At 52.1% G+C, this 16,356-nt stretch overlaps 1 protein-coding gene across 1 annotated transcript in view; it reads left to right on the forward strand.

Annotated features, from left to right (window-relative positions):
• The first annotated feature begins 6,474 nt into the window (after positions 1 to 6,474).
• The window catches only part of PDPK1 (3-phosphoinositide dependent protein kinase 1), a 62,406-nt gene continuing 52,524 nt past the window's right edge, over positions 6,475 to 16,356 (forward strand). Inside the window, exon 1 of the mRNA XM_040254558.1 lies at positions 6,475 to 6,564. Coding sequence (XP_040110492.1) covers positions 6,541 to 6,564 — 24 coding nt within the window. The 5' untranslated portion in view covers positions 6,475 to 6,540. The remainder of the gene's footprint in view (positions 6,565 to 16,356) is intronic.

Below are 16,356 nucleotides of genomic sequence, written 5' to 3' on the forward strand. Positions count from 1 at the left end.
CAGGGACTTGGAAGGCAGAGGCAGAGACCACACTGTGATCTCCAAGCCGTGACCTCCTGATAGTTCCGTGTGTGTGTGTGTGTGTATTCCGTTATGTCTGACTCTTTGCGACCCCATGGACTGTGTGTGTGTGTGTGTGTGTGTACTCCGTTATGTCTGACTCTTTGCGACCCCATGGACTGTACCAGGCTCCTCTGTCCAAGGGATTCTCCAGGCGAGAATACTGGAGTGGGTTACCATTTCCTCCTCCAGGGGATCTTCCCAACCCAGGGATCTCGTGTCCCTTGCGTCTCCTGCATTGGCAGGCAGATTCTTTACCACTGCACCACCTGGGAAGCCTGGAGAGTCCTCTTCTCTCTCCCTAACTGGATGCATCCTGACTGGTCTCCCAGCCTGCCCATTCCCAGGTACAGCCCTTTTTTTCCAGACCTACAAACCTCCAGGGGTGCAGGCCTGGCACCCTTCTTCTTTTGTCTTTCCCTGCATCCCAGCAGAACTGGAGTCCTGGCTCTGCCCTTGACCAGCTGTGGTGACCAGCCTGGAAGGTGGCGCCCAGTGATCCCACCTCCTGGAACGCACACCCTCCTGCAGTACCTCTCACGTGGTACCAGGAGGTCCCGTGTGACCTGCAGACCGTCAGAAGTGATATTGTATTGCTTCGGACATTAGGTTATAAAAGTCACTGCAGCTTCCATCTTGGGTGTTCCCTGGGGAATCATTCTCTCTGGGGAAAGCCTGCTGCCATGGCACGGAGACAGACAGCCCTGCGGAGTGACCCCATGATGAGGAACCCAGGCTTCCACCAGCAGCTGGGTGAATGAGCTCTTCTGGAAGTAGATCCTGCAGCTTCAGTCGAGCCTTTCAATAACTCAGCCACCGCTGACATCTTGCCCACAACCCCATAAGAGACCCTGAGCCCGAACCCACCAGACAAGCTGCTCCCGTATTCCTGACCCGAGCATCAGTGTGCGCTGTTTCATGCCCCTACATTTTGGGATGATTTGTTCACAGTCATAGATGATTAACGCACTAGCTCTGCGATGTTAGGCAGGTTCTGTAGCCTCTGAACTCCAGTTTCCTCCTTTGCGCCCCAAAAGTCATAGAAGTGACTGAAACATAGAAAACGGCACCGTGCAAGCACAGGGCCTGGTTTGCTGAGAGTACTCCACACCCGGGGCCATGTGCTTCCCAGCCCCCTCCCAGGTTGGTTACTGTCACCCTCCTGCCCCTCCCCGGGTGGGACTTGACCTCACAATGTCAGGCCAAGCCACTGCACTCCTGGCCTGAGGTCACCCTCAGCCGGCCAGGGACAGAGGCTCTGCCCAGGGAAGGGAGCAGGGGGCCATTTCTCTCCTCCAGCTGGGGCGCCTATGAACTGTGCCAGGCCAGGTGAGTCCATCTGCCCTCCTGCCCACTTCCTGGGATGGGCAGCCAGAGGCATCCATGGAGTGGGTGGCCAGCCTCTCCCCAGGTGAGAAGAGCAGCCTGGCCTGACCTGGGCTCTGCACGCTGGTTGCCTTTCTGCCCTGTGAAGACAGAATTGTCCTGCGTTCTTCTCTCACTTGCCCCGACCCTGCCGACGCTCAGTGACCTTCAGGGCCACAGCCTCCCCTCTCCCCTCACCCCTGCCCCTGAGTCTGGCTGGGCTCAATCCTCCCCACCTGTTCTCCAGTGGGCTCTAGCATTGACCACAGACTTTTCCATCAAGCCTTGTCCTCCCCCCACCCCGTTTCTCTTTCAATAACTCAAGATCATCATGGCCACGGTTTGGTGTCATAGACTCTAATTTAAAAATAATAATAAATCTCAGACTCCAGTTCATATTCTGCAGCTTGCTTCTTTGCCCTTATACTTAGTTTCCATGTTAGAGCTTTGCCTTGTGCTTTTCAGCAGCTGCAGAAAATTCAGGATGAGTGTACCTAACTTACTGCTCTCTCAATAAATATTTTTGTGTTTTTTTTTTTTTAATTTGGCTTTTCTGCTTTTTGCTTCGGAATATAGCCATGTGGTCACAGACATCCTCACACAGCTTTACATTCGTGGGTGAGAGCTTCTTAGAATTTTCATGAAGAAGTTACACCATTTTATTAATCTTTAAAAAAATAATTTTATATTTTTCTTCTTCATTTTATTAATCATTATTTGCATCAATGTTTAAGAGGCCAATTAGTCCTAGAAAGGCTGGAAATGAGAAAGCAGGCCCCCCCGCCCCCACACATCTCTCTCTAGCCACGTTCCATTTACTGCTGGTTCTTCCGGGAAGTATTCTGTTATTTATGTCCATCTTTCTAAATAATATCTTTGTACTTTACGACTTGCTGTATCGGTTGCGGTCATTAGCTGCTGCCTTTCCGTTAAAAGAGGGAAGGATTCAGCTGTCTCATACCCTTCTTCCTCTCCAGGTCCTGCCAGGGCGCAGTAGAGTAATTACCGGTTGAATCAATACATCTGTGTTGTGCATCTGAGTAGCTATCACGCAGGACTGAGATGAGCGAGCAGCCTCCTGAACTTCAGATGGTGCTTCCTTCCTGGTATGGCTGTTTTTCTGAAGTTTTCCTCGTCCGTCTGTCGATTTCTTCATTCACTTTTGTTTTTTAAGAAGCCACCTTGTATGGAAGGATCATTTTCCTTTTTTTTTTAATCTTTAAAATTATCGTTTATTGTTGGCTGCGCCGGGGCTTTGATATTGTGCATGGGCTTTCTCTAGTTGCGGTGAGCAGGGACTACTTTTCCTTGCAGAGCGCGGGCTTCTCATTGCAGTGGCTTCTCCCCTCACAGATCCACGGGGTCAGTGGCCCTGCAGCATGTGGGATCTTCCCGGACCAGAGTTCATACCCAACTCCCCTGCATTGGCAGGCGAGTTCTTAAACACTGGACCACCAGGGAAGTCCCTTAATTCATTTCTTTCCTTAAATTTTTTACATGGTGAAATCTCTCATAGAAGCTATCATTTTCAGTATTTTGGGGGAGCCTTCTGAAGCCTGTTCTCCTTGTGTCTGAGGACTCTTGCGACTTCTCCTCATTATCCATTTCAAATTGCATCATCTCCCTGGGTACTCCTGAGGCCCACTTACTTGATTTTTTCTCCCCTACAGCACTTATCTTCCAACATCCCATAAGATTTGCTTATTTATGATGCTTGCTGCCCTCCCTGGCCCCCTCCACACACACTGACTGCTCTCCACTGGTGGTATCAGAGTACCACGAGGACAGAGATTTTTGCTTTTTGTTCACCAATGTCTAGCACACTGCTTTGCATGGAGAGGAGGTGCAGTGCATGCTTGTTGAATGGACAGTCTCTGGGACTCCCCTTTGTGGTCCTCTTATGTGCTTGCTTCCTCATTTGGCAGAGCTTATCCTTCCGTAATTTTCTGAGAAAGGGTGCTTGTGAGATAGATATTTTCAGACGTCTATAGTTATGTGTATATTGACATGCACGTTTAGTGTAGAATCTGCAAATTTCTTCACATGTAGTTCAGTTCAGTCGCTCAGTCGTGTCCGACTCTGCAACCCCATGGACTGCAGGCTTCCCTGTCCATCATCAACTCCTGGAGCTTGCTCAAACTCATGTCCCTTGAGTCAGTGATGCCATCCAACCATATCATCCTCTTTCATCCCCTTCACCTCCTGCCTTCAGTCTTTCCCAGAATCAAGGTCTTTTCTAGTGAGTCAGTTCTTCACATCAGATGGCCAAAGTACTGGAGTTTCAGCTTCAGCATCAGTCCTTCCAATGAATATTCAGGACTGATTTCCTTTAGGATTGACTGGTTGGATCTCCTTGCAGTCCAAGGGACTCTCAAGAGTCTTCTCCAACACCACATTTCAAAAGCATCAGTTTTTCAGCACTCAGGTTTCTTTATGGTCCAACTCTCACATCCATACATGACTACTGGAAAAACCATGGCTTTGACTAGATGGACCTTTGTTGGCAAAGTAATGTCTCTGCTTTTTAATATGCTGTCTAGGATGGTCATAGCTTTTCTTCCAAGGAGCAAGCGTCTTTTAATTTCATGGCTGCAGTCACCATCTGCAGTGATTTTGGAACCCCCCAAAATAAAGTCTGACACTTTCCATTGTTTCCCCATCTATCTGCCAGGAAGTGATGGGACCAGACGCTTCATGTGTAAGATGGTAATAAATATTGAGTCTCTCCAGGTTGTTCTTAAAAGTAAGATAAAATGGTTAGAATTCTTTGAGGACAAGGTATTAGTTTGTGAAGATTGAAGTATGTATAAAATAAGGGTTGTTGAGGCAGCTGAGTCCAGTGACTGAGAGCAGGGTGTCGGTGTAGGTCGGGCTCATTCTGAGTCCTGTGCTCTGTAACCTAATAACTCTATGACCAAGAGTAACCAAGTTACTGAAGCCTTGGCTTCCTTGTGTAAAGAATGATCATAGTACCTGTTGTTTATGGGGCAAAATCCGATACACTGCTCTGAATATACAGTAGGTGTGATTGATGTAGAATATTGTTGGATGTGGCTTGGCATGGGAGTAAGAGCAGTGTCTACCTTGGCCTTGCCTTTGTGTCCCCTGAGGGTTACAGTACCTGGAGTGGGGTAACAAAGAGCAATGTACAGCAAAAGTCCTGGGAAGGATACCGGTGTTTTGACCCCCATTTCCATCTGCTAAGAATTTATTTTAAGGAAAGTAGTAAGGGTATGTCCAGATTGACCTACAGGGCCTTGCTCATGACATAAAAGTCTGGGAACCACTTCAGTATCAGGTGGGAGCTTGATCAATATCATAGATTTGGGGCTTACCAGGTAGATCAGTGGTAAAGAATCTGCCTGCAATGCAGGAGACACTGGAGATGTGTGTAAATTGCTCTCTTTTTTTACAACTCTGCTGAGTTGGGACGATCCCCTGGAGGAGGAAATGACAACCCACTGCAGTATTCTTGCTTTGAGAATCCCATGGACAGAGGAGCCCGGCAGGTTACAGTCCAGGGGGTCACAAAGAGTCAGTCGTGACTGACCGGCTGAGCACAGAGGCATAGACTGTTCCTCTAGTGGAATCCTCCTTAGCTCTTACAGCTGAGGTAGATAGATATCCCGAGAGCTGGACAGGATACAGGAGGGTACATTGTTAAGTGAAAAAAGTGAGTGTCAGAACAGCAGGGGCCTTCTGAGGGATGGAGGTTACATTTGCCTTTTTACTGGTTATTTATTATTTAAATTTATTTTTGGCCGTGCCATGCAGCTTCTGGGATCTTAGTTCTCTGACCTGGAATCGAACCCCAGGCTCATGGTAGAGAAAGCTTTTAACCACTAGACCACCAGGGAAGTCCCTCCATATTGGTTTTTTAAGGTTTGTAAATAGAGGATTGGATGCCTGGACAAATAGAAGTCATATAGTCTAATTGTCAAAGCACAGCCTCTGGGATGTGAGTATCAAGATCCTGGGTCTGGTGATAACAAAACTCAGGGAAAGCTAGAGTTATGCTATGCCTCAGCTTTCTCATCTGAGAAGTGAGACAACAGTAGCTGGATGCAGATTAGACATGAACATTCCTTACTGAGAGTAAGCACTGCTGCTCAATGCTTAATTCTGGCCAGTGAGATTAGGGATTCACTTATCTTACTATTACTTCTCTTTATTGTCTAAAGAGTTTTTTTTTTAATTAAGTGAGATGTATTTCTTCTGGAAACAAAAAAGATATATAAATATATATTTATTTTAAAGATATTTAAAATATACAAATCTTCAGGTAACAAGGTGATTCTAATTTTTTTTGAAATAACATCATCTTAGAACAACAACGTAAATGTACTTAATGCCACTGAACTCTAAACTGGTTAAGGTCTTAAATTTTACCACAATTAGAACAATAATACCACCGTCATCATCAACAATAACAACTACAAAAAAGTTAAGCAGAGAAGGAAGTCCTGAGGTAGTTCCTGGGACTCTCAGTAGGAATGAGATGAGACGGTTTTCTGCCTTACAGCTGTGGCTTAAGAGCCTCCTTTTGCTTCCGTGAACACTTTTCAGTTTTGCAACTAGCGAAGTTGCTTCTTTCGGTGTTTACTCAGAGCCCCGCTTCCGAGTCCGCGCCGTGCGGCTAGAGCCCAGCCGCCGCGCCTGGGGCGTGACCTTGGCCGCCGCGTCCCCGCCCGGGCGAGCCTCAGTTTCCCGGTCCGGGAGCGAGGATGACAGCTCGCCGGGTCCCGCGCGCAGCCCCGCCCCGCAGCCCGCGGATTGGCTTTCGTGGGGTCGCCCCCCCGCACCGGGGCGGGGCCGGGCCGCTCCCGCCTGCCAGGTCCCATCCCGGAAATGCGGCTCGGGGGCGCCGGCCGGGCTGGCCCGGACCGTGGTAGAGCGACGGCGAGGGCGGCCAATGGGCGCAGGCGGAGACGGCGGCCCGGCGGAAGTCCCGCCCGGCGTCGCGCGGGGGCGGGGCGGCGCCGGGGGCGGCTGGCCGCGGGGCGGGCGCAGGATGAGGGCGGCCATTGCTGGGGCTCCGCCGCGGGGAGGAGGACGCTGAGGAGGCGCCGAGCCGCGCAGCGCTGCGGGGGAGGCGCCCGTGCCGACGCGGGGCCCATGGCCAGGACCACCAGCCAGCTGGTGAGTGCGCGGCTGCCGCCTGGGCGCGCTGGCCCGTCACCCCGCTGAGCGCGGCGGTCGCCGGGGCCCGGCAAGGCGGGGCGGCCCCGCGGTCCCGGGGGCCGGGCGGCGCCTCTTCACCTGCGGCGAGCGCCCGGGCCAGCGACCGCGGGCGCCGTCGGGGCGACGCTCGGCCGCCCCGCGAATCCCGGGCCCGGCTGAGGCGGGCGCTGGCCCGGCGGGGGCACTGACAGGCCCGCGCAGGGCGGGGGAGGCCGGGGAGGTGTCACCGGCCCGCCGCGGTGAAAGTGCTTGGAAAGTTTGTTTTCGGCGCGGCGCGGCCTGTAGCCGAGCCTCCTGGGTTACCTTTCGGACGGTCTGCGGAGAAGCCGCCCTGGGCCTTCACCTGGGACCGGTCCCTGTGCCCCCGCTCGCCGCCGAAGCGGGATGTGCGAGTTCTTGCCCGGAGCACCTGATGCTCGGGCCCCTCCGAATTCCTGGTTGGGATGGAGTCCGATGCACTCGGGTGCGCTCCTTTCCCTGCCCCGCGGGGCGGCGTGTAGGAGCTTTGCGTGCCTTAGGGTTCCGCTCCGGCACCGGAGTGATGGGATGCCTCGGGGAGGCCAGGCTTGAACCCACCGCCGCGGGCTGGTGAGCGTGACCGGGCGGAGAGATTTTAGGGGGAAGGAAACGAAGAAGCGCTTGTTGGGTTGAATGTGTTGGTGAATGTATTGCTAGTATTTCTGTGTTTTCTGTCTGTTGCTAAAAGTACCTCTAATGTGTTTATGTTTGTCCTCGCTTAAGTTCGGGAGTCTTGGGAAGACGGTTTAAGGATTTATACCTTGTGTGCAATTGTGAAGTGGGTGCTGGATGAAGGTCTATAGACTGCTTACAAAATCGGGTTCGAAAGGCGAATCCCTCCAATAGAGGAAGACCCAAGAAATTGACTCGACCTCTTATTTTTCTTATTTTCTGCAGTAGTGGCTGTTAATCTTTTTGATGGGTCGTGGACCCTTTAAAAACTCAGGGCTTCTCCGAATTTTGTAATTACTTCGGAAGGTTCTTGAACCTTCTGCCGCTGGTCCGTGGACTCGAGAATTCTGCTTTGTAGAGATGGGTGATAATCTGAAGTGTGAGAGGAGGAAGACCTGGGCAGGTGAGACAAACGGTGAAAGGCGAGGGGATGCGGTGCCCTGGGGGGCCTGGAGGACCGTGCAAAAAACACCAGCGAGGCTGCTTGGCGGCCCTCAGTGGCGGCTGGGCTGACAGATTCTGGAAGTTTGTGAGACGAACTCTCACACAGAGATGCCGTGGCAATGCAAGGTGTGCGCTCTTAGGGCCTCCAGGGCAAGAGGAAAAGAGCATGTCATCTCATGGTCCTGGTAGTTCCACGTGACAGACACTTGGTATCTGGAGGTTTCTGTGCAGAAGGCAGCTTTTTCGTACAAAAACACTGAAATCCAGTGAGAAGAAATGAGTTCCAAAAGAAAGAATGGACGTTCCCATCAGGAAGTCAGAGGAATGAGGCTTTCGTGTTCTCATCATCTAGATTTTCCCCACGTGTCTGGGAGAACATGCGTGTTTCCTATCAGTAGTGGCGGAGATGACCCCAGTAGTGGGTTTTTTAGGTCTGAGGACAGATGGATTTGTGCTGTTCAAGTGAGTTTGCACCTGGATTTTTATGGTGACACTTTATGAGAAGTCCCCGACCCAATTATTTTCCTATTTCTTTATATGTGTACAGCCAGCAGGGCAGCAGATGAGTGGGGAGGTCTGGAAACGGCCCAGCCCGGTTTGCTACTAAGGTGGGCTGGAAGCTGTCAGAACTGGATGTCGAGTTCTTACTTTAAGGTGGGCCCTTTGCCAGATAACCCTCCTCGTGCTGCTGGGCTTCCATCAACAGTGTTCTGAGGTTTGCTCCCATTTTACAGGTATGAAAGCTTCAGTTTCCACAGTGCAAAGAGGTTGAGTACTCATCCGATAGAGTGCAGTTTGAACCCACGTTTGACTGATGGCAGAGGCCTGGGCGCCACCCTGCCTGCCCCTCCTGGGAGTGGTGCCCTGAGGGGGCCTCGCAGCCCGCTGCCTGCGGAAGTCCTCAGTGCCACTGCCCAGGACATGTTTTTGAGGGCCGTGCATGTCCTCAGACTGCCATGCATGAGGCAGGAGGGACATCCTCTTGTAGACGGACAGCACACTTGGTTATTCCTCTGGGCAGATGGCTGAACTCTGTGACCCCTGGAGCCTCTTGCCGTCAGAAAGCCGCTGTTTGGAAACAGGCTCTGGTCCCTCCTTATTTGAGGGCTGGTTTTCTGAATGGTGAGCTTGGGAATCCTCCCTTGGTGAGAAGCTGCAATGATGTTGTTAAAGGTGAAATTGTCGGCTGGGTAGAGTGGTCCTGCGTGTGCCAGGGTGGCTTTTGCAGGGTGGCTGCGTGTGTGGGAGGGTGTGGGGAAGCCTGGCAGCATGGAACGAAGTGGGCTCTGGGTCTCGCGTGCCCTTGTGCATATCTTCTCCTCGTGTGGCGCGTGCAGAGTGATGCTTCCCCACCCTGCCACGCTCACCAAGTTGAGTCCAGAGCTGGCAGCTGGGGGCCCTGTACTCACATACTCAGGAAGGCTGGACGTGTAGGTTTGCCCTGCTCCTCTGACATGTGTTTAGTAAGGACCGCAGTATAGCTTGGAGCAGTACGGGCCCTGAAGAGAGGCCTTGGGCTGCCCCTCAAGGCAGGACCCAGCCTCTGGGCTGCCTGTAGCAGCGGTGTGGGGAGGAGGAAGAGGCAGCTCTTGGGTGGGCCCCCTTTTCAGACTGTGCCCTCCCCCACTGACCCACCCAGTGGTGGGTTTGGGTGCGCAGAGGGCAAGTGTGTTATGAATTGGGAAGTGGTGCAGAAGGGAAGGGGCGAACAAGGTCGGTGCCTTCCAGCTGGTGTGAGGAGAGCCTCCATGGGCCCTACACTTTGCCTCTTCCTGAAGGGGAGCTTCTGTGGATGTGGACTTTGATGGAGTCCCACGTGATGCTTCACTCCTGTGACTATAGAGCGAGGAGCCACTGCTGAGGGGCGCTTGATGCAGAAATGACTCCTTCAGCAGGTGTGGGGGTGGGGCCAGCGTGTGCATGCTCCATGCCTGCCCTCGTGAGGACAGCTGGCCGCAGGGGTGCGGAGCACAGTTGTTTTGAAGGCGGGTTCAAAGGGCAGATCAGCAGGGAGGAAGTGCTGGTGTGGAAACTGTAGACAGGGGCATGTATCATTAAGGCCTTTTAGGTAATGCATTCTTCTCTAACTGGGTTGCATTCTTGTTCCCTGTGATACCAGACCCTTTAGAAAATTATTTGAATATTGGGAACTAGTTGTGTGTCCAGTCTGTATAGCAGTCAGCAGGCAGAGTCCATCTTTCTCTAGAGCAGTCGGGGACCTGTTTTGATGATGATGTCTTAAAAAGACGAGGTCTGTTGGGTTCACGGTGGTTCTTGGGGGTCTGTTTTCGGTGCTTGGTGCTGGTTGTGTTTATATAGTTGTACAAAGTCTGCTTTTGTTTTCTTGATCTAGAAAATTTTAATAATTTAAACTGACGTTTTTACTCTAAGAAATCCCAAGTCGTTTTGAATGTGTTGAGAGAGAGTTCACTGTAAAGGATTTACATTTGTGGGCTTCAGATCTCTTACCAGAGCAACCGGCTCAGGCGTCTGTCTACATAGTTAGATCACACGTGGGTCACAGAAGCGAGGACTGACCGCACTGCGAGCTCTGCATGTGAAGAGGCACAGACCTGACCTTCGGGCCGGCACCTGGGTGCACAGCCATCTGGAGTGTGGCCGAGGGCCTGCTGAAGGGGACGCAGAGCTCCTGGTGGCCCAGTGACCTCCTCTGTCCTGCAAATGGAATTGTGTGTCCGCTGTACCAGCCACGTGCAGCCTTCAGAATATTTAAAGGTGTGGTTTGAAGGTGTGTCTGGAGGTCCGTGTCTTCTGCCTGTTTGTGGAGCGGGTGGTAGGTCTGCCCACGCTGGAGAGGGCTGATGAGAGGCTGTGTGTGTGTGTGTGTGTATCTCTCGGCAGTATTGCAGTCAGAATTCATCCGGCTAAAAGCTTATTTAACAATGAATTCATTGTTAAAGTCTCATTCTTCAACCTGTTCTTCTTTTTCGGAATTAATTTTAGCGCAGCAGGAGTTGTATCTCAAAGTGACAGCCGAATATTGGATGTTGTCAAGAAAGGTTGATAAGATTTGCTGGGAGGCTTGGAGCCTCACTGAGGTTCTTCTTAAGTGCCATGGAAAGCTGTGGGGCTTGGAGTTCACTTTTCTGTCCCCCCCAGCCCCCGGATGCTGAGAGGTTGGGAGGGCCAGGCCGCAGGGGACCCGGAGAACTACCGCGTGCGGGGGAGACCTTGGGCCTGAGCGCGGAGGTCGGTGCCTGTGGACGCCCTCCCACGGTGAAGGAAGGACGTCATGGCGGGCTGTGCTGCCACGCCGCATTCTTGTCCTGCTCTCCCTCCTGGGAAGTTTGCTGATCAAATGTGGGTGAGATCTGGGTGAGTGAAGTGTCAGTGTCACGCGTGCGGTGCTCTGGGCTGAGGCTCGCCACATTGGCACTGCTGTCCTGCTCTGGACCACTGTCCTCACGGATCAGACCTCGAGTGTCTAGCCTGGAGAGGTGCCAGCGCTGGCGAGGTGGACCCTGACTGCGGGTCGGGGTGTCCCAAGCGGATTCTCAGACCAGGCAGCAAGCTGCTTTCCCCTCGTGCCGGAAGCAGCAACCCTATGCTGGGTCCCTCTGGCACACCTCTCTGCTGCTTTGGGGCAGGTCGGAGGGAGTGTTTCCCAGCCCTGGGCTCTGCTGTGTTTCCAGGAGTGCCCTGTCCCAAGAGGAACACGTGCTCCGTGGGTGCATGCGGCCCTGGGTGTAAGGGGCTCCACCTTCCTGAGACAGCTGTGCGCTGGTGGTCCTGGGGGACGCCAGCACTCCGTGTCCAAGCAGCCCGCTGGGCACCTGTGCGTGGCCGTGCGGTGAGTGAGTGAGTGTGAGCGACCGAGCCAGCAGCCTGGGAGGAGGGCGGCGGTGGACGGGCACTTGAGACCAGCGTGTGCCCACTCTGGCTGCGTGCAGAGTATCTCCTTTGGGAAGTGATGGGAACGGCCCAGTCTCTGGGAAGACTGCCCGAGCGCTGGCTCTGCTCAGGCGCGCTCTCAGAAAGGTCTGATCTGCAGTGGTGGGGCCGGGGGAGCAGGTGAGTTACAGGCTCAGCAGCTGGGTCACTGCTGTTTCTGGGGTCTTGTCATCTGTGACCTTCAGCCCTTGGCTGTTTGGTTTTCCCCTCAGAGTGGCCTGTGACTTAACCTGGACCGGGGGCTGTTCCTTCATTACAGGGTCTCAGGCACTCAGCCTGCGCTGCCTTCTTTTCCCATTGTTAACTCATTTTTTCTTTCTGCAGTTTGGCGTTTTTCTTTCAGGGTTTTTTTCAGAATTACAGTCTACTGATTGTATGTACATAGCTGGTTATTATCAGATACACAGTTTTAAAAATTGCATCTAAATATAGATTTTGTTTGTGAACCTATTCTCATTCCTAAAAAAACAGAACTCATGTCATCTAAATGCCTTTTTTTTTTTTTTTAAATAAAATCTTAGAAAACTTGCTTGTAAGTGGCTGGCACTGAGCTTTGTGACTCTGGGGTGGAAGGGGGCGAGGATGGGCTGGTTGTGGGTTAGAGAAGCAGCGTCAACAGAACAGGTCTCCGGGCTTACGCCCTGAAGGAATCCTTGGGTGAAAAAGGCCTTGTCTGCATCTCAAGGGGTGGGGGGCAGCTCACCGCTCTGTGAGCCCCGCCAGCCATGGCCCTGCCTCGGGGAAGGAGGGAAGTGGCCAGCAGCACCGCCATTGCAGATGGTGCCCAAGGGGAGGGCAGTGCCCTGCCAGGAGGGGGTGGCCAGCCCTTGCGAGGCTGCTGCTGTGAGAAACCCAGAAGAACCAGGCCCCAGGGTGAACGGGGTATGCTGAGCAGGGGCCGGTCCTGTCCGGCAGCTGGCGGGCAGGCGCAGGGGATGGCTGAGAGTAAAGACATCCGAGGAGGGGGCCCCACTTTGCTGCCAGGAAGACAGGTGGGCTGTGCTTGCCGTGCTTTCTCGGGGCACCTGCTGTGCGTCTAGTCCTGGATGTCTTTCTGACAGTGCATGCTGAAGAAGGTGGTGGTGTTTGGAAATTTATACTGAGCTTATTCAGTGTCAGGATTTTTCCCTTCCTGTCAAGTGTATTATTTTCTTTCAGTAGCCATATATTTTTCAAATTAGTGTTCAGCATTGACTCTGAGTCAAGTTTTTTTTGGCTACACTCTGCAGCATACAGGATTTTAGTTCCCCAACCTCAGATCATACCTGTGCTCCCTGCAGTGGAAACGCAGAGTCCCCACTACTGGACCACCAGGAAAGTCCCCTGAGTCAAATTTTTAATGACACAGGATGTTTTCAGATCCTTTCAGTTTGTTTGACCAACCTAGACAGCATATTAAAAAGCAGAGACATTACTTTGTCGACAAAGGTCTGTCTAGTCAAAACTATGGTTTTTCCAGTAGTCATATATGGATGTGAGTTGGACTATAAAGAAAGCTGAGTGCCAAAGAATTGATGCATTTGAACTGTGATGTTGGAGAAGACTCTTGAGAGTCCCTTGGACTGCAAGGAGATCCAACCAGTCCATCCTAAAAGGAAATCAGTCCTGAATATTTATTGGAACAACTGATGCTGAAGCTGAAACTCCAATACTTTGGCCACCTGATGCGAAGAGCTGACTCATTGGAAAAGACCCTGATGCTGGGAAAGATTGAAGGCGGGAGGAGAAGGGGATGACAGAGGATGAGATGGTTGGATGGCATCACCAGCTCAATGGACATGAGTTTGAGTAAACTCCGGGAGTTGGTGATGGACAGGGAGGCCTGGCATGCTGCGGTCCGTGGGGTCGCAGAGTCACACATGACTGAGCAACTGAACTGAACTCAACAAAATAACCTTCAAAACAAACTTACTTTTAAAATAAATTTGATTTTTGGAAAAAATTTAGGTGTATAGAAAAGTTGCAAGCACAACGTGGAGTTCCTGTAATACCTATCGTCCCACTGACCCGGATGTTAGCAGGTACACAGTCCAGCCACATCCATCAAAACTGAGCCCTAACCCTGCCAGCACACTGTGACTCCGCTGCAGACCTGCTGGGCTTTCCTCAGTTTCCCCAACCGTCATCTTACTGTCCCAGGACCCCACTCAGGGTACCACATTGCGTTTGGCTGTCACATCTCGGGGGTCCTCTCTGCTCTATGACGGTCTCTCAGTCTTGTTTGTCACGAACCTGATGCTTTTGAAGAGTGCCGCTCAGGTATTTCATGGACTGTCCTGCAATTTGGGCTTGTCTGATGTCTTTTGGTGATGAAACTGGGGTTCTGAGCTCAGGAAGAATTCCAAGGATGTCAGGTACGCCTGGTGCAACCCGTCACGTATCACCGGCGAGGTGGTGAGTGGTTCCGAGTGATGGAGTCAAGCTTGAGGCCCTGCCCTGCTCTGTGGCCCTTGCTGACGGTGTGTCCCAGGATGGCCGCAGTATTTCACTTGGGGAGGGACCTTCCTGCTCGCCCAGTCGGATCCTTCTGGTTTCCAGATGAAGACAGTTGGGACTTGGAGGGCTTCTGACTTATGTATTGGGTTAGGACTGGCATGGGGTCCAGGTGCTCGGCCTCTTTCTGCGGGCTTGGGCACTCCCAGGACTCTGCCAGGACAGAGCTGTTTCCAGGTGCCGAGTGAACCCAAAATCACTGACAGAAATGGTTGCTCCTGGGGGAGGCCCGTGTCCCGCGGGCAGTCTGACTGCTGCTGTGTGTGATCTAATTAGCGCTCAGGTCCTGTGTGCGCCGTCTCTCCGTGCTTTCTTTGCAGGTAGGAAGCTAGTCCTGTATCACCTGGGCTTCGTGAAAGTAGGTGGTCAGCTGTGATATGTTCTTCTTTGGCTCTTTTCTTACCCGTGAAGCTGCTGCTGCTAAGTTGCTCCAGTCATGTCCAACTCTGTGCAACCCCATAGACAGCAGCCCACCAGGCTCCTCTGTCCCTGGGATTCTCCAGGCAAGAACATTGGAGTGGGTTGCCATTTCCTTCTCCAGCGTATGAAAATGAAAAGTGAAAGTGAAGTCGCTCAGTCGTGTCCGGCTCTTCTCGACCCCATGGACTGTACCCTACCGGGCTCCTCCGCCCATGGGATTTTCCAGGCAAAAGTACTGGAGTGGGTTGCCATTGAAGCTAGAGTGTTATTATTGTCTAAAGATCTTGAGTCAAGATTGATTTGTGGGCTGTTAACTCTGAGACTCTTAGATTGAGCCAAGAACAGAGCTTGGAGTGTCTTCTGCAGATTTCTGAAGATGGGTATTTTCAGGAAAATCATGAGTTGGTTTTGTTTTCCCACTCATCTATGGATTTCCCCTCCAACCTCTTTTCTACGTGACCACAGCAAAAACAAGACTGTTACAAAGGTAGGAATTGGTAGGAAGAATGACGAGGAAAGTACTTTGAAGAAAATGAGGGAGCCAGCTCCTGGCCGCCACAGGGAGGCCTGAGGGCATTGCAGGCCGTCCCTGGGACTCCAGGGGCCGGACGCTGTCTAGGTGTTGGAAGTGGGCTAGGAGAAGGTGGGACAGAGCCTGGCCGGCCTGCCTGCCCTTCCTTCCTCCTCCTCCTGTCTTTGTTTCTGGTAACTGAACTTGCAGGTGGTGATCAGTAGAGGTGTGAATGGAGGTCATGCTAGACAGAGTCGGTCTTTCTGTGCACACTGATGCTGTGAAGTTTTGCTGTGGGAGTTAGCTGTTCACAGTGGGACAAAGTCTCTCTGTCTCAATTGGTCATTATTGTTCCCAATAAGACGCTCTTTATTCAGAATTTGTAGATAAAGGCCCTGGAAAGGAAAGCATCTGTTAGAGGAGCCTTTTCAGGTGTCAGGAGAGGCAGTCTCAGTTAGAAATAAGCTGAGCGAGTTGACACTGCTGGAAGGGCGTTCCTGCCGGATGCTGTTTATATGTATGGCCAGTGGCATTCTGGGGGTTGGTTGGGTTTTATTTTCTGTTTCAAAGAGAGAGAAGCTTTAGAAGATTAAAAAACAAGTCTAAACACATTAATCTGGCTTTTTTTTTTTTTTCAACAGGATAATCTGTTGGGCTCTCAGAACAGTTATCAGTATCAGTGTGTCTGTTTATGTGTGAGAGACTCAGATGGAGAATAAACAGTACCAGGGCCTTTTTCAGAACGTCCCCACGGCCCCTTTGCCACTCTCAAGGACCCTGCAGCTTGCCGAGGGAGGCACACGAGCCGTGGGCCGGCGTGGACAGATGGCAGTGCCATCCCCGCTGAGGTTGAAGGACACGGGAGACAGCAGAGCTCGAGGTCTGGGGCAGCCAGGGGAAGGTGGCGGGGCTGCCAGTGCGGTCAGAGGCATGGGCAGTGCCAAGAGTACTAGCCCAGCAGAGGGGAAGGGGGCTGAAGAGGGGGCTTAGGAGGGCTGGGACTCTGGAGGACAGTTCCCGTCTCACTGGCAGTGCCTGTGTGCTCTAGATGTCATTTTAGCATTTGACCTTTTAGTCTTGAAGGCCGAGCGAGGTTTCCTTTAAGGAGCTGGGGTTGGGAGCTAGAGAGCAGGAAAGAGGAGCCCCAGGCTCTTCCGGGAAGAAGGGAGACAGCTCTGTGCCTCTGGCCTCACCAGATATATCACTTAACTTTCAAGATGCCCTGCTTTGGATAAAATTAGGTATCACTTAGTTTCCCAAACTAGATTGTAGTGGGAAAA

Source organism: Oryx dammah, unplaced genomic scaffold (genome assembly GCF_014754425.2).
Source record: "Oryx dammah isolate SB20612 unplaced genomic scaffold, SCBI_Odam_1.1 HiC_scaffold_2, whole genome shotgun sequence".
In the NCBI taxonomy this organism is placed as follows: Eukaryota; Metazoa; Chordata; class Mammalia; order Artiodactyla; family Bovidae; genus Oryx; species Oryx dammah.